This window comes from Otolemur garnettii, unplaced genomic scaffold (assembly GCF_000181295.1).
Source record: "Otolemur garnettii isolate 467f Iridium unplaced genomic scaffold, OtoGar3 scaffold00001, whole genome shotgun sequence".
In the NCBI taxonomy this organism is placed as follows: Eukaryota; Metazoa; Chordata; class Mammalia; order Primates; family Galagidae; genus Otolemur; species Otolemur garnettii.
Genome location: NW_003852396.1, coordinates 19235094 through 19255666, shown reverse-complemented (window position 1 = coordinate 19255666; position 20573 = coordinate 19235094). Strand labels below are relative to the sequence as shown.

The 20573-nt window shown below is 39.8% G+C and overlaps 1 protein-coding gene across 6 annotated transcripts in view; it reads right to left on the bottom strand.

Annotated features, from left to right (window-relative positions):
* Positions 1-454: 454 nt before the first annotated feature.
* DLG2 (discs large MAGUK scaffold protein 2) overlaps positions 455-20573 on the bottom strand; it is a 2018366-nt gene continuing 1998247 nt past the window's right edge. For 4 of the 6 annotated variants that reach the window (XM_023511782.1, XM_023511784.1, XM_003780855.3 and 1 more), the window contains 6 exons: positions 19874-19924; positions 18781-18882; positions 16095-16267; positions 12959-13068; positions 6995-7086; positions 4446-5280 (listed from right to left, as the gene is read on the bottom strand). In XM_023511782.1, the coding sequence (XP_023367550.1) occupies positions 5174-5280; positions 6995-7086; positions 12959-13068; positions 16095-16267; positions 18781-18882; positions 19874-19924 (635 nt within the window). In that variant the 3' untranslated portion in view covers positions 4446-5173. Of the gene's footprint in view, positions 5281-6994; positions 7087-12958; positions 13069-16094; positions 16268-18780; positions 18883-19873; positions 19925-20573 lie in introns of all 6 variants that reach the window. The other 2 variants (XM_003780856.1, XM_012803232.1) reach the window with 1 other exon arrangement.

The following is a 20573-nucleotide window of genomic DNA, read 5'->3' as shown; positions in this document are numbered from 1 at the left end:
CCAGATTCCCAAACTGACATTGATGAGGTCTTCAGATCTTTGGAGTTGGTGTATTTTTGGCCCCAATGTAATAGACAACGATACCCCTCCCCAATTTGTGCCTTTCTTTGCATCCTGTGTTTCAGATTTAAAAAAATTCTCTATTTTTAGTATCTTCTGGAACCTCATCATTTTGACACTGGGAAATTGATTTTTTTTCCCCATATGGATGTGAGACTCTTTAACAATCTTTTACTACATTGTTCATTTTTGGCAGAATCCTGACTAAAAGCACGATGGTAACCAATATTTAAAAATACGCAAAAGCATTACTTTCAGTTTCTCTCAGTAGTGCCAATATTTTTCTGAGCAAACTACCCTAACAGCTCTTCCACGCTGGAATCAGACAAAATTGATAAAAATAGAAATGAAGGATTCTATGAAATAAGACAAATTATGCTTTGGGAGAAAATCATTTGCTATAAAGTATAAAATGTTTTAATATTTGTATCTTATAATAATAAAACCACGACATGTTTATAAACACTCTCTCAGGCATTTTTACAATGGGGGACCACGGCTCACAACTGAAACGCAATAAATATACACAGACACACTGAGTATGAAATATACATCTTGATTTTATAATCGTGTGTGCTTTATTTTTTACACAAATGGAATGGAATCGTTGAATATTTACACTTAACAGGAGTGTAAGCTGTGCAGTGTCTCTGTAAACTCCAGGCAAAGAGTATTCCCCCACTCCCTCCCATCCTGCACTACAGCTCCATGGAGAAACATCCTGTCAGAGAAGCACAAAATTGTCATATCGAAAGAATTGTACAGCCTGGTGCACTCAGAAGTTAAGACACATTTAGGAAACACAAATCAAAAAGGAGAGAAGAAAAGCTTGCCATCCCATTGGGAGTCAACCTTGCCACCTGGTTGTCTGTCCTCATGAGTTGCTAGGAAGACACTGTACTCTTTTAGATGACCTTTGTCTAAATTGTCTGCCTGTCTTAGCTCTGACCTTAGCTGCTACAAGAAACTGCACAGCTGTACAAGAAATGATTTCTGAAGCACAGATTTCAGTGAGGAAGGATATTTACAGACTGGAGAGTGTGTGTGGGTTTCCAACCACATCATTCATACCTAATGGCATATGTGTATATATGATATGCATACCAGAGACATCATACATACACAGAAGTAAAATGTATAGCCACAGAATTCTGTAGGGAGTCCCCTGGCAAATCAGTTGTCACAGGAGGTACTCCACATGCTTTAAGGGAATTGATCCTTCCCCCCCCCCCTCCGTGGTGACCAATTAATATGATTAACTTAGGAGCTAGCCTGAGTCCTTGGCTTAAATATTTTGTTAAGAATTTAGGCAGGACCAAGACAGGAAAGAAGAGATGTCATTTCACCAGCAAGTCCACTCATTCTCACCAGAGCAATCACCAGCTTGAAAAGCAGAGGGGGCTTCACATGAAAATGGGAAAAAGAAACCTTATGAATGGGGGAAAATGTCTCTCTCCAAACCAAGGCGATGGCATGGCTTCAATGAGAAGGAAGAGGTTTGCTGTCAGAGTAATTGTTGGGGCCAGAGTCTGCCTTTATTGAAGTGTGTCCTCAGAGCCACGGAAAGTGTTGGGAGTGGGCGCACTTAGGAGCAGCGTTTGGGCAGAGGCACCCAGGCGCTGCCGGGGCCCACAGCACGTGCATCGTCGCTGCCAGGGCAGCGGTGCAGGCTGGCTCCAGGTGCGCGCGGGAGCCAGCTCCAGGCCAGGACCTCGCACTTAGCTTGGCTCTCTGGGCTGAGTAGGTGAAACGGCCACCCAGAGAACTTGTGTCATTAGTCCAGCATGAGGACTTGCTGTCTGAACCAGCCATGAGCCCTTTATAGGACAGAAAAATCAAGGAATGGGGGGTGGGGCAGGAGATGATAGAGACGTGAGCAGAAGAGAAAGGATGGGACAAGAAGGGAAAAGGGAATAAGAAGGAAAAGAGAATGAGACAGGAGGAGGGATGGACAGAAAGATCATAGGAGAAAGTCAACAGGGGTGGTGGGAAGGAAGGGGAAAGAGGAAAGGGACCAAAAAGAGAGAAGGAATGAGATTGAAATAGAAGGAGGAGAGCAGAGGCAAAGAATGAGGAAGGGTCATGAGCCAGAGCCTGGAGGTGCTTCCAGGCTCGGCGTCCTGAAGGGCCGGCGGAAGAGACAGCGCACAGAGGCCCTGTGTGGGGCTCCGGAAAGACCGGCTCACTAAGCAGACAGCCAACCCAAGGATTCGGGGCTGGGAGAAAAGGCCTGCAAATAAATGGCCAACGCAGCCTATGGAAGGAGAGCAAAAACAGAACGCCCCTGCAATTTCTGACAAATAGCATTTGGATTTTGGTAAAGCTGAGACCCCCGTGGTGCTACACATTGTACCAGAGCATGAAAAATAGCACCAGTGACACGATCTGGCACTTTTTCGAAAGGGCTCAGCGTGTGAAGGTGACATTGCGCCCCCAGCAAGCCTTCAGATTGGAGAGAGCTCTGGACAAAGTTTGCAGTGTTAGCACCAGTCTGGCCCCAGGCTCCGAGTGCACTTGCACCAGATGTAATCTGGGTAACTTTCATGGCATTTCCACACAAGTCATCAGACCTGCTGCAAAATACACGAGTTCATTGGAGCCTTAGAGACCTCAACATTGGGAAGCGCAAGACAACACAACAGATGGAGGTGGAAATTCTACAGGAAAAGACCCTCTCACCAATTTGCTTGGTGATTCTTCAAGCAAATATATATGTATATATATTTATATAAATCTACATAAAAAAATCAGTGCAAATGCTGATTCTAATCTGGAAGCATCTACACTAGGAAAATAAATAATTATATTACTACAAAACCAAGGGTTGGTGGTTCAATTTGATTGTACTCAGCCACAGCAACACTAGTAAATGGAAAGCACATCACACAACCCACGAAAACAGCTACTCATTAATGACAGTCCTTTAAATAAATGGTTGCATGCTCAGTTGAGAAACCAAAGAAGTTATCATGGTGGCCGAAAAATAGAGCTGGGATCAGGAATGGCATTCTGGTGGCAAAAGACTTCTGGGAGCAATATTGATGAAGGTAGGCCTTGACCCCAAACTGGCGAATTGCAGACATGGACACATCTTTAACATTTTGAGCACTCTAAGGAAGTCTCTGGAAATTTAACTTTCATCAGAGGGAAATGCATTGCTAGCCCTTCCACTGGCAAAGGCAGCCTCAAGACTAGAGGAAGATGCATAATTTTGCATTTTTGTATTTGTTTTGGTGACTGCAGCCTGGCAGGCAATGGTGACCAGTATAAGATGGACAATGCTTGCTTTTGGAAAGAGACTCTCATTCTGAGCTCTGGATGTTCTTATTGTGAAGAAGCCCCACCACTCTGATAGCTCTATCTCTTGCTCTCCCACCCCAGCCTACATGCTGGTTTGCTGCACAGTGTGGCAGAATCCCTGCCAGGTCTGGATGTACCCCAGAAATAAGGCGATGGGGCTTAGTCTGGGCATGGACAGAACCCAGAGTTGAGTGGTTACTGAGATCACTGAAAAGTCTCTCTCTAAACACCTTGGGCAAAGCAATGCTGATGTTACCATCAGCTCTAAAGTGGGAAACTAACTCTTCTGTTTCAGTTTATAGGCTTTGGGAGGTTTCTTTTTTTTTTTTTTTTTAAATCATCATTATCATAATTGTTAAAAAAACACTTGGTTCAGGTGCAGCCCCCAAAAGGCAGTTCAATTGGTTGAGCTCAAAGTCATTGTCTTCCCTTGTGGTTCTATCTCTCTGCCCTGTGTACAGAAGCAAGAAGTCTGCATCCCTCACGCCCAATCAGATACTGCTTTTCTCTTCTTCCTCAAAGAAATAGTGCATCTTGGGACAGATGGTCCCATGGCTCTAGTATGGCTCTGGCTGTTAAAAAAACTCTCACTCTGTGAAGCAAAAAAATTATAATCCTAATTACTCATGGTTGGCCAAAATACTGAATGGTCCTTAAGAATTGTATTTAAGGTAAGTAGGATCCATGTTATTCAACTATTTGCATGGCAGGCCCAGATTATTTAACTAGAGTAAAGCAAAACCTTGTTTTTAGGACATTTGCACAAGTTTTTCTCCAAAAAGTCATCAGCTTAAAAATGCAGTACTCAAATGTCTTCCAAAAAATCTAGGAGGGCAACTCATTAAGGGATGTGCTCCATGATGGTGTATTGCTAATGGGGAAGGGAGGTCATGGGAGGTAAGTGAGGAAAAAGTCTTTGTCAGACTTGGAAGGAACTCAGATGCTCTTAGTGGATCATTGGCAACAAAAGGGAGAGTGCAACTTTCAGTTCTTGAATTTGATCATCTGCTGATAGTGCATACATTTAGTCTCTCAATTAGTCTTTACAAAATAGTTCACAAAACTTTTTAACCTATAGAAATTCATTTCTATACATTTAATATATTTTTATTGTATAAATTATTCTCATCTTTAGTGCCTTCTTTCAGTTTATAAATGGCAAAATAGACAATCAACGATTATAAAGCTAATCCCAGGTGGAATCCCCTCCTCTCAGTGAGGTTAGTCCTCCATACACTTGCGAATTTTATCAAATGCTTGTCTTTGCAGATGCCAGTCAAAAAACTACACACTTATCCTTCCCTGATAGTATGCCGTCTTCCAAGGGATTCCTTTCTTTTTTCCTTCTTTCATTTGCTTGTTAAGAAATCAAAGGATGTGCATAGTTATAAAATTCGAAGTGTATCAATTACAGATGTGGGTAATGGGAAGGTTGGTGAGGTTCGAGTGCTGGCAAATTTTCTTTAAAGCAAAAAACACAGAGAGCTCAGCAGCTAAATCAGCTCTGGACATCTGCTGGGGTGAGGAGGCTCCCATCTCTTGGGAAGAAAGCCCATCAGAGGTTCATCCCTACACCTGGCACTTTGAGCCAACCAAAGCCTTCCTGCATTCTGCAATGTCTCTTCTGTCCCACCCTTTGGCCCCTCCGTTTCCTTCATGGCTTCATACAGTTTGTGTTGTACATTCATAAGAATTCACATTGACTGCAAAAACATAAATGCAACAAAAACATAAAAGCCTCCAAGTAGTATAGTATATATATTTTGTTCTTCTAAATGCTCTTCTGTCGTCGTCAAGAGGCGCAGTAGCTAATTTATAACTTTTCCTTTGATGGAATCCAGATGAAAGGCCCAGACTGCTCTTCAATCACAAGCTTGCACTGGTTATATATATCTTCTAAGGTGTCTCCTTGGACGATAGCTGTAACAAAAACAAATACGCCCAGAGTTAGGAATCGTTTCCTAAGGGGTGAAGAAGAATCATCACTCACACAGTGGAAGCTCAAATCAGTGACAGATAACTCACCTGGAAGTTTGACAGCAATTTTCATTATTAAGAAAAAGCAGAAAATTGACATAAGGAAGGTCACATTAATGGTGGAAAAAATGTTTTCAATGCATGTCCTGGATCATTGATCAACGTATCACGGTTTTGCACTTTGTATATGTCTGTCTGCAGTTTTGAACAATGAATGATTATTTATTTAATAAAGATTCTATAGGTACCTACTCTGAGCCTGGCACTGAGGTTGGTAGGCACTGATCAATTTTTAGTTTGAGAGGTCTCTGTTTAGCACAGAAAACTGGTCTTTTAGTCTCTATATTTAACTTACACTGGCAGGGGTAGGAATTAGGGTATTCTTTGACACAGAGGAAATAATAAAGGTTTTAGAGGAAACTTGAGATTGTTCCCCAACCCCTGACGCTTTGATAGGAAATGCTGCTTACTTTCTAAGTCATCTGGAAAGCTGGGATTTTACTACACGAGGCTATTCATATTTAGATTATTTTATGGCCACTGCTTGTAAGAAACATAAATAGGAGGAAACATAAACAAATTGCTTAATTGTATATTACCTAAAACATGAAGTCACTAGGAGACTATCCCCTTTGAAAGCTATCTTGTAGATCTCCAGAAAATATCAGTATTACCCAGATGACATGAGAGCTTAAAAATAAACTGCTACCGAAACATGGCTTAGATCTTCAAGAACAATCCTGAGGACATTATAATTATTGTATTTTATTTCTGAATGTACACCACTGGTTAAAATGTACATTGTTTCGACAATTTTCCTACCTGGATGTTCTTTTAGGATGAAAAATAATTTATTTCTTAGTGACCGAAACTTAATGTTCACTCAACTATTTATAAACTGATTCAAAATATTTATAAACTACTAAGACACGGGCACTTTCCATATTCTGAATGAAATTTAAAAAAAAACAAATTTATGGAAGGTAATTCAGGAGGAAAGTCTTTGTTTTGAGAATCAGCTGGAAAGTAAATTTCACAGAGATTACTCTCTGGATTTAATCAGTATTCCATGAAAGCATAAAAAGATAGAGAACTCAGGATACTCAAGAAAATATTCCTCTATTCATCAAACTTTATGTTTCCAGGGAAATCTTTAAAAAGAAAAACAAAAGTTTTGCACTGAGACTTGACATGAGAGTAATCGAAACACAGGGAAGTGTTTCAAGCATCTAATTCAAGTGCTGCTGATGGAGAGACAGACTCCAGGTCCTGGAAGCAGGGCACAGAGGCCCCAGGGGCTTCTGCAGAGTAGCTGCGTTGGACACTGCTCATTTTGAACCCTAACAGTTGATTCTCAAGTTTTTTGATGATATCAGGGAAATAGTTTAACGAAGTGTCAATACCTAAAATCTCAATAGCGGGGCATCTGCTGCTCCTGGGTTTGGATAGGGTCAGCGGGAGCTGGCTGCAGCTGTACTCAGAGAGAACCTGGAGTTCTGTTACAAATGGGTGAAGCAGACTCGTGCACATGAAACCGATCTTAGGGATTCTAAACAGAAGGTCTGGGGGCCTGAGTATATCAGGCCTTGAGCCCTCTCTATGCCAACTGTCAGACAACATTTCTCCTTTTTGACCCAACCAGGGTTAATGAACTTACCTGTAAAATATTCTCCAAATTCTTGTTCTAGCTTAATTGCTCGATCATAGGTTTTCTTGGCTTGTTCTTCTGTTAGACGCTTATTCATCTCCCTGGGAAAATGAGGGTTTGGTATTAGAACACAAAATAGACTATGTACTCAATAAAAAAAAAATTAAAATGGATGTAGAATCTTAGCAGCAGCTTCCTAATCTTTATCAGGACTCATTTTGGCTAGAATAACTTCAGTGAAGACTCCCTGCCAGAGAACTCATTCTTTCAGAGGGCAGTATCTTGGTCCCACACTGGATTGAAGTAGAAGCTGTCTCCTTATGATACTCAGTCACTGGTCCGTGTTCTGTTACCTGTAATCCCCTAGAGTAAGGCTCTTTGTTTCCATTGCGCTAGGCCTTAGGGCAGTGATTTTCAACCCGTGTGCCACAAAAATTTTTAAAGATCATTAATAAAATTATTTTCAAAAGAAGTTCAAAGTATATTATTTGTTTTACTCTTTTTTTTTTTTTTGGCCAACATAAATTTTTTTAATTTTTTTATTTTTATTGAATGGTAACTATGTACCTTAATGCACTTCTGGGGTACAGTGTGGGGTTTTCACACACAATCTGAAACACTTCCATCAAACTGGTTAACATAGCCCTCATGTCATTTTCTTAGTTATTATTTTAGAACATTCACATTCTTCTCTTAGAAAGATTCACTTGTACCCTTGTAAGATAAACCTCAGAAGTGATCCCTCCAATCCCCCTCCCTCCACCCATTCCCCCCTCCCCTTGGTCAACATAATTTAAATGTGCCAGGGAAGTTTAATTATAGGTTCAAGTGTGCCCTGAGATAAAAAAGGCTGAAAAACACCGGTAGGGTATTTAAGTAATGTGCTCATGTGTCCCTTGAGGCTTCCACTTCTTCAGAATAAATTGTCCTACTTCCTTCATCTATTTCCTCACTGGATATAATTTCTAAATCCAAACTTTCCTAGCCACCCTTCCTAGAATTTTCTTCTAGTATATCTTGGCCTCTTTTAAATGTAGGGCATAGAATTGAAGAAATCTTCCAGGGATGATCAGAGGAAGGAGACAAGAGGAAGGAAAGGGAAGGGATATCTCAGCTTGTTGGGCCACATCCCATTCTGAGAGGACTAGACTTGACTAGTCTCCTGTCCTGGCCTTGCAAAAGGCTTTGATTTCTTGACTTTCAAATCTTCCTCAAGGGTTGCTGTTTATCCTCAATGTGTACCTGAAAATATGTGAAGTAGAGAAACAGAAGGTTTTCCAAAGAATTACGGAAAATGGGTTAGTCCCCTTAGATATTATTTTTCAGGCCAAAAAGACATTATGTGGCTCTTCCTGCTCAACTTCTGCAAATGGTAAGGCATATTGATAGCAATAAGAGCCCTGAGCTTTCTTTGTTTCTATAATCAAACGACAGCTTAAGGATCTGCTGCTGAAGGACTGAAATAAAATAGACACAGAATAGAAAAATCAAAAGTGCAGGGAACAAGATATTTTCAAGTAGACTATCTGCGAGTAATTTAGTGAAACAGCGAGCCAGGATAGAGGAGATTGGCAGAAAAGAATCTCTCATGCCTACTTTGTTTACTTTTGTTCTAATAGGAAAATAAGCTATTGAGGAATTCTGCCTGGGACTATTTATCCCTTTCTTTCTGTCTGTCAAATATGGGCGTATCATTAACTGTGCAACTTTCCTTAGTCATTGAAAGATTATGTAAAATGAGTCTAGCTTTAAAGACTAATCAAATTGGGAGAGAAATGGACAATTCTCATTCTCTCTGAAATTTAATCAACTTTATCTTCACATATCCTCCAGGTGTCACAAAAAGTTCACCCAACATGCAAAGACATTGTGGTTGGCTCACTAGGATGCATCGCAGGTGCACAAAGAATTCCTGAAAGCACCACCGCCTGGCATTCCACTTGCAAAGCCAGAGACCCAAGCCTGGAACACCTGGTCTTAATCAATTTCTTTTTCAGAGCAAGTAATGGAGGCTTGATGTAAGGAATGGACTTGTCTAAAACTGTATATTTAATAAGGAACCATCTGGAGTAAGAACTCAGGTTTCTTAAAAATAAATTGTAGTCAAATAGACTTATATTGTACCAAGACTTGATATCTTTCAAAAGAGGTTTATTAGGAAAAAATTAAAAAAAAAAAACTATTGGCTCGGCACCTGTGGCTCAAGCGGCTAAGGTGCCAGCCACATACACCTAAGGTGGTGGGTTTGAATCCAGCCTGAGCCTGCCAAATAACAATGCCGGCTGCAACCAAAAAATAGCCGGGCATTGTCGCGGGCTCCTGTGGTCTCAGCTCCTTGGGAGACTGAGGCAGGAGACTCGCTTGAGCCCAGGAGTTGGAGATTGCTGTGAGCTGTGATGCCACGGCACTCTACCCAGGGGGACAGCTTGAGGCTCTGTCTCAAAAAAAAAAAAAAAAAAAAAAAAAAACTACTCATGTTAGTAACATGATTTTGACTATGATGTTGAAGGCTGAAATATAAAGAAGTGAGAATTTCCTGAACTCTTTTTGCTTAAGTAAATTCATTTTGTCCTCAAGAATGGCATCCCCAATTCTTTACCCAAATTGTTCTGGTCTTGCAAGCTTGCATGGATGTCACTCTTGGGTACAGAGATGCTGGGTTAAGCTAAGGGATATTCCTCAGGAAAGATGGTGATTTGTACCAGATGCCAAGAAGTCACATAGCCCCTTTGACTTGTCAAGTAATCTGTCTTTTCTAAGTTCCCTTTGCACTTACTGTAGCAATGACCTAGTTTAGGTTTTTATTCTCTAACCTATGGATTTATTTTGTCTCTTTGACTAATCCATGAGTTATGCAAGGGCAGAGACCATGGCTTGTTTATCAGTACGTGGTGTGGAGCCTGATTCCACACTTATTTATTGAATGAATAAGTCAAGGAATGAATGAATAAATGAGGAGCTAATTAAATAAACATAATTGTGACATAACTAAAGACAGAAGTGAACACAGGGCATCACAGGAGCAAGAAGGGAGCAGCAAATTAGAAGTGCCAGGGTGAACAGACGTAGGAAGGCATCTCATTGCCATGGGGAGGGGGCAGCAGAAGTCAGGTGGCAGCACAATGTAAAAAAGAACATCTCTTTCACGCACACCCTTGATTTTACCTCCTCTGAAGAGTCAGCTATGTATGTGCTAATAAGCTGTGTGGTTTATGCAAGGGTGCACTTGAGAAATAATGTGTGTGATGATGTATCAATGCCTAAATGTGACAGCTGCCATGCTTTTGTTCTGGCTGACCTAGCATTCGCTTCTCCCCAGGGAATGGGCAATTCATGCCAGCTTTGCTCCTGAATAGAAGCCTTGGAAAAGGGTGAACTTTAAAGTAAACAACCAGAATTTAATAATAAGATTGCTTTGGTATGAGTGTTATAAGACCCCTGAGGATGGGCGTAGCAAATTGTGTCAGACTCGCTCTCTTCACTGTGGAATCCGGCCTTCAGTGTGGTTAACTTTCCTTGGCGATAAGTGGCTGTGACAGTGCCCTAAGGCAAGACTAAGTAAGTCGTTGCATAGCTGTGGAAGGAAGCAGGCCGTCTGCTATGGAGCACCAGATGGGACTGTCCCTGACTGGGCCAGATGTGCCACTGCTGTGGCTTTCTGGGGCCTCGCTTTCCCGGGAAGCCGTTTGTCCCACTGCGTGCTTCCAAGGTGAAGACATTCTTCTATTTCTGAAACAGGCTTTTAGGATGGCTGTTTCTAGGAGGGGAGGGCCATTTTTCTACTCTTTTTATTAATGTTAGCATTACTTATAATATTCATGATGCTCTTTACAGATTATAAATCACTTAAACATAATGAAATTTGTACTTGCTTAATTCACTTAATTTACTCTATACAATGCACAACACAGTACCCTACATAAGGAGAAATTTAACACATGCTTTTGGGGATAATAATATTAAGAACCTTTTTTTTTTTTATCCTCAATACGTATTTTTCTGTGTGCCAAATATAGGACAAGCTCTTTCCCTGATAAATTTAGTACCTAAATTCATGGGGCTGAAGGTACTGTCAGTGACCTCCTAATTTTATTTTTTCATCTTGGTAAGAGTCCTTGCCCATCTTTTATTTATGGGACTATATTTTGCTTTTAGGATATAGTTCCGGCAATTTCCTCAGAGATCAACTATGTATTTGACTTAATTCTCTCAGGCGGCCATTGCAGACGCTGTGGTTTGCTGTGCTTCTTTGTCCTTGGCAGAGATGGGGAATAGTTAGTCACTATCTTCTGCAAGTAACTACTTTCACCTCGGAGATTAAGTTTCTGTTTCTTTGGTCTTTCCATAAACATTGTTTTCCAGGAGGGCTCTGTGGTTCACTCCTGAACCCTGTCAAACACTCTGGTCTTGAGGCCCAAATGGAGGCAATGTTTGAGCAAAGCTCTTGTAACAGACATGGTGAGTCCACAGCATTATCTCTTGGACTCTCTTGGAAAAAGTGCTGTTTATGGGTTCTATAATGACAAGATGGCTTCATTCCTTTATAATAAAATGGCTTCATTCCTTTATAATAAAATAACTTTATGTCTTTTATAATAAAAGCTGCTGTGGATTAAGTGCTCACCATATGCTAAAGACTACGGGATGAGCTCTACACTCGTAATTTTGTTGTCTGACCTTCACAATAGCTCTATGAGATACTTCTTCCTGTGCCTAGTTTAGAAGTGAAGAACTAAATCTTAGGGGGTGGGTCAAGCAATTTGCCCAAGGTTACATGACTGATAAGTAGCAAAGCAAAGAACCAAAGCTGGCCCAATCCATTTCCGAGTCTCTGCTGTAGCCTGTTTGCTCTGCTATTTGTAACTACTGGAGTTTCACTTTTGTGAGTGGCTTTTGCCTATGCTGACATTATCTGCCTATACTGAATATCTGCCCAATGTGATATGTGAAGGGAGATATTTCACAAGTTCTTTAGGAAACAAAAAGAAAAGAAGGAAAAAATCTGAGTCTTGTACTTTCCTCTTGTTTATAAATGTACGCAGGTGTGGAGCTGTTGGCTTAAGTTATAGAAGTTTTACTGCCATACCATTATGAAAACTCCCTACAAAGAACAGTGGTCTATTGGACTTCACCTAGCAAACATAAACAATATCATGTAATTTTCTGCCCCCTCATATTAACCTGAAAAAAAAATTACAGTGGTCTGTATATGTGAAGTTTAATTTAAGGAACATTAGAATTCTATTACAGAACAAAGTAAAATGCTAATGGTAAAAGTCTAAAAGCTTACTACTTCTATAAAAAATCCACATCTTAAAAAAATATGGACCTGCTCCCAGAAGTAAGAGGAAATTAAAAAATTATTGCTCCCTTAATCTTCTGTGTAGTTCTCTTGTTGATGATTTCTATAACTCAATGGGAATCAAGTAGGTGGGAGGGCGGAGGGGTTGGGTTAATTCGCACCTAACTGGTGCGATGAATATATTTTGAGGGAAGAGCACATGTATAACTCTGACTTGAAATGTACAAAAACAAATGATATAGCCAAAATGGGAGTACCCTTGTAATATTCTGAAATAATAATAATAATGATATAATTTGGAAAGCAAATCCAAACCAAAAAAACAAAGCAAATCAAATCAAGCTATCCTTAAAACAACAACAAAAACTCAAATAACTAAAATAAAATAACCAGTGAGACAAAAAAAATATGAATCAGGTAACATTCCTTAGGACCTTTCTTGAACTGCTGGCCTCAATACATCCTCCTGCGTCAGCCTCCCCAATAGCTAGGATCGCAGGTATGTGCCAGCCATTGTACCTGGCGCAAAACTTTAACACATCTTTAAAATGTTTAAAAATCAGCAATGGCATCTCCCATTTGTGAGCATTTGTGACAAAGAGCTGTTAATCTGCTGGGCATTATGGAAGACCGAGATAGTTGCATGAAGAGCTCTGATGATTTCTACTCACATCAGAGGTTCCAGAGACTTGGGCTTAATGAAGATGGCGATGGGATAGAGCTGGGCAACTTGTAACCTCTTGATAGCATTTCCTGATACGTCAAGTATACAGTGTTTGCCCTGGTAGAAAGAGAAGAAAAATATGGAGTTAGTTAGCCAGAAAAAAATGGCCATTATGCAACCAAAAGGAAATAATTACATGTATGTTTTAGAGGAAGGTATGGGATGCTAGATTTCTTTTCTTTTTCTTTCTGCCTTTTGTTTAGTTTTATTATACAAAATCTTATTTTATCATTTATTAAAAGTAGATATTTTTATTTAATTATGGGTACACAAACTTGCTTCTCTTTATAGGGTACATGGGACTTTTTGATACAGGCATATAGTGTGAATTAATCAAATCGAGGTAATTGAGGTATCCATCACCTTGGGCATCTAACATTTCTTTGTGTTAGGAGCATCTTAATTCCACTCTGTTACTGGGAAAGTATACCCTAACTTACCATTATTTTTAGTCACTTTGTTGTGCTATTATTGTTCATCCTATCTAATTATCTAACTGTAGTTTCAAACCCTTACCCACCCCCACGTTACTCCCCCTCCCTGCTACCCTTCATAGCCTCTCTTTCCAGCACTTTGTTTTCAATATTTAGTTCCCACATATGAGTGAGTATGAGATTTGCCTTTCTGTGCTTAGCTTATTTCACTGAACATTACATTCTCCAGTTCTATTCATGTTGGCAGGATTTTATTCTTTTTTTTTAAAGCTATATAATGTTCCATTGTGTATATGTACCACAATTTATCCATACATCTATTGGGGGGCACTTAGGTTGATTTCATATCTTGGCTATTGTGAATAGTGCTGGGGTGCAGATATGTTTTGATAACTGAGTTCCCCTCCTTTGCATATATACTTAGCAGTGAGATTGCTGGGTCATATGGTAGTTCTAGTTTTAGTTTTTGAAGAACCTCAATACTGTTCTCTACAGTGGTTACACTAATTTATATTCCCACTCTCAGTGTATGAAGGTTTCCCTTTCTCCACCTTCTTGCCAGCATTCGTTATACCTTTTCTAAAAGCCATTTTAACTGGGGTGAGATAATATCTCATTATGGTTTTGATTTGCATTTCTCTAATGACTAATGATGTTGAGCTTTTTTTTTTCATACAGCTATTGGCCATTTGTATGTCTTCTTTTGAGAAATGCCTATTCTGGGACACTGGATTTCCAAAGCTTGGAAGAAGATCACTGCCAAGAGTAAATAAAAGCTGCCAGTCACTGAATGCTTATGGTAATTTATATTAATTAGCCCCTTACTAAGTTCTGCCCTGGGCTAGACATGTCACAGGTGTTCTCTCAGTTAACTTTCTTTTCTTAAATACCTGATGCTTTGCACAAAGAAGATGTACAGCCATATGTCATATGACTGAGTCCACTCTTATAAGGCTCACAAGCCCCAATTGTCAAGAAGAAATTCCCACAGGTATTCTCAACTGCATTTTATTGGAGAGAGGCTAAGGCTTAGAAATATTAACTAACTTGTCCCCAAATTCAGTGCTAGAAGTACTTAAACTCATGTCTTGAGCACTGACAGAATTGTTGGTTAGAATAAAAAGACAACTTACTGTCTCACCCTGCCTAACATTAAACTTGGAGAAATGGTAATCAGGTGAATTTATAATTCCACAGACATTCCCTGAGTGTTCATACGCATCCTACTGTTAATACCCTCAGTTTAGAGGTAGAAAGACCCAAAGAATTAACTTACAAATTATGTGTAACGCTGAGAATGAGGCTTGTATGAGATATGTAAATTTCTTATTTGTCAACAAATAAAAACCCTATTACATTATAGCATCCTCCATTTAACTTGGCTTCCACTGCAGTGAGTGTTCAGACTAAGGAAGGAGCTGCCTCATAAAGTATTTCCGGAAAGTAGAAACATTTGCCACATCATATTCTACCTCCTGGAGAGAAATGGCCTCATTACCCTGAGGCTAGAAAAACTTTACATAAGAGGAGAAAGAAGCACTTTGTGCAGATAGGAGCTGTCCTAAACCTATAGTTATGGCTAAAAACTCTCCTACAATATCTACACGAAAATGAATATAGTCCAGTGAATACTTGAACTTATGAGAAACACCCTTAAGATGGTTCAAGTCTTCATCAACTAATAAATAAGTAAATTCTGAGCTTGCTATCTGTAAAGGGCAGCAGCTATATCAAGCATCTAAATGCTGTTTGATTATTTACTAGTCAGAACATTGCAAGGTAATGAAGAGATGGAAAAAGAGATGCCAGGGTCCAGGACACTGCCTAGAAGGAGTATTCACACAGTAGAACCTAGCTTCTGAAAGAGAGGAAAATGGGTGGAACTTCTTAGTGCGTTCTCAGACACCACAGTGTCTTATTTAATTCTTTATCAGTGCATCGAAAGAAAGGTCGTGTCAAATCAAGTCAACTCAATAGAGATCTTCTCCTAAGAAATGGGTCGTCTTTTTTCACAGGAGAGAAGATCTCTCTATAAGCAGATCTTAAGGTCACATGCAGGTGGCTCTTGAACATTGTCCTCTTTTTCATGCCCCTGAAATTAACAGCAAGAAGAGAACAGTGGCATCTACACCTCCTCTTAATTGATACTTCTGCCAGCAGTAGGCTGAGCAGCCCTCCTCATTTATCACTTCTTTCTATCATAAAAATGTCAAGTTTTTGGATCTGAAAAGCAAAATAACAACAAAAAATGCCGAAACCCCTCCTCTGACAAAGAATTGAGGATCCCTATCTAGACAAAGTTAAGTGGGAAGTCAGTGAGTCTTCCTGAATAAATTCAATGCTGTTCATTGGGGCCTCAGCTAGTGAGTCAAGGACAAAGTGAACCCTCATGAATTTCAAGCTGTTAATTGCCTTTAGGTTTATAGACCACTCGCCTTCCCATCCTCTCCAAGTCAGTCAGAATACTTTATTGAGATTAGAACAAAGATTAATGACATTGCTCTCAGGTGATTCTCTGCTTGGATGTCTTAAAACGAATATTTAATTAAAATTTACAACTGCAATTGGGAAAGAGTAATGACCAAAAAAATGCAGTTTGCCACCTAGAAACCTTTTTCAGAGGAGGCGAAAGAAGATTGGTGAACGTACTCTTTCTGCTACAAATCTCACAGACTGCACACTGGTCCCGTATAAGTTGTCATTATACTGGCCGGCTTCTATAAACTTGTGCTCTTGGATATCTTTCTCCATTTGTTCTCTGGAAATGACAAAGTGATAGTCTCTGCCATCCACCTCGTAGTCACGCTTTGGCCTTGTAGTATCTTTTTAAAACAAGAAATAATAAAATTAAGGTACATTTATACTCATACATTTCTATTACACCTATTTTCTCCATCACACCCTTAACATATTATAGATCTGCAGAAATATATAACATGAAGGACCATGACATAGTAACCAGTACAGTCTTAGTGTCCCACCATAACCAATTATAAACTGAAGAAAATACAAGGAACAATTGTTTTCAGATAACAGACAGTGCAGGGCTATAATCCTTGAGAGAAACGATACACATAAAGAGACATTTACCCCAACTCTCTGTATAGAGGCTCTTTCTTTCTTTCTTTCTTTTTTTTTTCTTTGAGACAGAGCCTCAAGCTATCCCCCTGGGTAGAGTGCTGTGGCATCACAGCTCACAGCAACCTCCAACTCCTGGGCTCAAGTGAGTCTCCTGCCTTAGCCTCCCAAGTAGCTGGGACCACAGGCACCCACCACAACGCCCAGCTATTTTTTGGTTGCAGCTGTCATTGTTGTTTGGCGGCCCGGGCTGGATTTGAACCCACCACCTTAGGTGTATGTGGCTGGCACCTTAGCCACTTGAGCCACAGGCGCCAGGCCTATAGAAGCTATTTCAAAATAGAATGCCTGGGAGACATTGCAGTTCAGCCAGAACTGGACATTTGGTTGAGACTTTGGAAAGGCCAAGCTTTAGAAAGTTATTCTAGACTTACTCTAGACCTACCTTCACAAAGACTAAATCCACGTAACAAATGGAACAAGCTGACGTGTCAAGAAACTTTTTCTTGCTATGATTAAAACTTAATATTCTATAAAGGAAAATAACAAAATCCAGACTCTCAACAATATAGTATGAGAGTGTCCCATACAAAATAAAAGGTTATGAGACAAGCAAAGAAGCAGGAAAATGTGTCACATAAGCAGGAGAAAATAATGGACATAGAGTTATAAATATATTCAGAGATCTAAAAATATATAAAATAAGATAATCACAGTTACAGTGAGACTAACAGTCAGCAATCCTAACCATTTTACCAAGATTTTTTTGGTAAGAAGAGGAGGGGAAAACAATCTAGAAATATAAATTAAAAATGTTAAAAGAGTTCCAATTTTTCATGTAGTTATTTTCTTTCTAGAAATAGATCTAGGAAAATGAGCAGAACTTAATATATAAATTTACCCTTAAGGAGAGTCATTATAGTTATCGGTGCATTGAAAGAAAGGTCTTGTCAGAGTTTATAAATAATAGTTATAATATATAATTACAGTGGTATTTATCATTTATGCTAGTGGAAAACAGGGAAAACCAAAATGTCCATAAATGAAGAATGATTGATTGTGATACAATAATCACTTAAAATAGTTATATAAAATTCTAAGGAATATTAAACAAAAAGGTGTTCAATCACATGGAAAATGCCTGCATAGAAAGAAAGCACTGAAATGCCAACAATGGCATCTCTGAGTATGGTATGGGATTCTGTGTATTTTTTACTGTCTTATTTAACTTGTGCTATTAATGAAAAAAAGAGAAAGTGTATGCAAGATGGAAGGCAAAATGGAGACAGCACTTAAGTAGGTTCTGTTTTTTTTTTTTTTTCCAGAAGTGGAAGATCTATTTGGAAGCTTCTGTACACAACTTAGTGTCTCACTTCCTCCTTCCCATCTCAGGACTTCCTCAGGATATGTTGCATGGCAGGATCTATTCCCAGAGCCCTTGCTGGGAACCACTCCATGAGCTACCGCCATCACCCTGGTCTTCTTTTGTCCATGTACTGCACACATAAAATTCCTACTTAAGGATTCCAGGTAAAATTTGCAGTACTGAAACGTTAGAGATGCTTGAAAGCACAACACTTAGAAAATGTAGAGTGAGAGAAAAATACTTGCTGGGATCAGATTTAAGAGCTCCATTACCTAATGAACTAAAATCTCCTCGTAGGCCTGTCTACATATATGGAAGAACTCCATGCATTTCTTTGCAACATAGTGGGATTAGACATGGGGTTGAGGAAGTGGAGAAGGTGTGGTGGTGGTACAGAGAGGGGAGAGAGAGAACAGAATCTTACAGAGCTATCCTCAGAGGGACCAGAGTCTGCAAAAAGCTGTTTGGCTTTGGGATTGACGCATAACCCTAAGTTATCCCAACATGATTTTAGAACATGGCTTTGCTTCTGATATCTTTCATTCTGTGGAAGAAGATGTCTCAGTGGTGTTCCAATCAACCTCTAAGAATATACTGATGCCTCCCATAAATCCTATGATGTTTAAAAATTTGGGGGGGGGTTACAAAGATTCATTCTGTCTTCTGGAGGACTATAGTCAGTTTAGAGAGGACCTTATTATACTTACTAGATAGATAACACATAGCAGCATGGATGAAAAATGTTAGGCAGGGAAATTAAATACAGTGCTCAGATAATAAGTATGATTGGTATTTGAATCACTGGAGAGATTACCAGAGGAACAAAACTAGGTTTTAACATCTCAAAAAGATCCAAAGTTCTCCCACTCCGAGATGAAAAATGATACTTACGAGGCACACAGGAGCCAAATTTATCAGGGAATTCAGATATCAAGTCATCATTGATCCGATCTTTCATGGGGCCCAGGATAATCACTGGCCGGGTATAGGTTACTGCAGAAAGAAAAAGGAAGATGTAGATGAAGAGAAAGGTGCAGAAACAACTGTAAAACTGTCCTGCAAGGGTGATTCTTAAGATAAAATGGTCATACTTTAAAAATTGCTAAGGGCATTACTTGATTTGGTAAATTACTCATACAGCCCTGTACAGGGAACCTGATATTTAACATTCTGGATGTTGGCTGTGCCTTCTTTTTGGACTTTACTAACAGGGAAAAGTAACTGTGTTTACTCAGTTACTCAGTGTTTGTCAACGAAAAGAACAATTTGGAGGAGTTTTGCTTACTCCATGGTTATGCCTACACAATGTCAAAACAACTGAATTTAGTCAATTGAGTGGGAGAAAAAAGAATCCAAACCAGCTGTTTAACCATTGTATAGACCTGACCTTAAAAAGTAATTGTTAGTAGTAAAATAACATCTTGTGCTTTTATAATTTCTTTTCATCAGAGCAAAATACTGTCTGTACCCTGCTGAGGTTTCCCCGATTCCTCTGTATGTGGGATTAGAGGTAACCTTAAAGTTCATTTGGTACAACTCTCCATCCATTGCCTGAACTCTCCCTGCAACACCCTTGTCATTAGCCTCTGCAAAATGCTTCCAGAAAAATGGAGCAGTCCACTGAGGGCCTATATTTTAGGCAGATCTGCTGGGTCCTTCTCAATACTGAGCTGACCTCAATCTTCCAGGAGAGTTTACCCAGCAGTCCCACAGACAGGGCTGTTGAGGTGATTCGATGTGTTCCTTTCCTCTGGTGACAATTCATTTGGAGGGTCACTCCATTCTCCTGGGAGCTGCTCCTGTCCATGCTCAGCAGGGAAGTTGTTTGGCGATAAGGTCCAAGACCAAGAGAGGAGGGTAAGGTCTGGGACAACTGAGTATTAGCCAGAGTTTATTTTCCTCAGTCCTTTACTCTATCCTTCTTTCAGTGGTGTCCCTTGTTATGGCCCAGAAATCAAGATAGAGAGCAGGCTGGGAAACTTACTTTCCTGCCTTGTGACGGGCTCATAGGAAAGAATGAGGTCTTCTTGCCCTCCTGAGAAAAGAAAAAAGGAAAGTTACAGTGAACCAACAGACCAGTCGTACATACACTACAGCTACAAGCCCTGCTCTGAAACATAGGAAACAGACACAGCTCAGGGTTGATTTTCCTTGTTCTCTCTCCTTGATCCATTCAAATATCCCTTCATCCTCGTAACACTCTGTAGCACTGTTTTAGTGGTGGGTTATCACACAGTCATAACTCTAAGCCAGCTCCCTGCAGCGGGGCAATGCCCTGTGAGACTGCTCCCTGTCTGATCCTGAGAAATGGAGTGCCATGGCCTCGACATAAAAGGTTGCTTCCTAAAAGGAAGCCATTTAGTTCAAAGAAAGGCTCCGTTCAATAGTTTGCTGCCACATACTCAGAGTTTCTGTACCTTTTATTTCATCGTCTAATTTATTTACCCAAGAAGCACATTGTTCAAAAGCAAAGGTCTGCTTGTTTCATTTATGATGTAAAAACTTCATCAGGACACTAAGTATTTTGCTCTAATATTAATTCATCAGGAAAATGCTGTGAGTCAATTAAAGAAGATTAAAAATTGAGGACAGTCCTACACTGTCTGCTAAACCATGCCTTGAACTAAGGGAGACCAAGCAGTCAAGTGTCAGCCCCTCCAATGTCATGTTGAATACATGAAAGA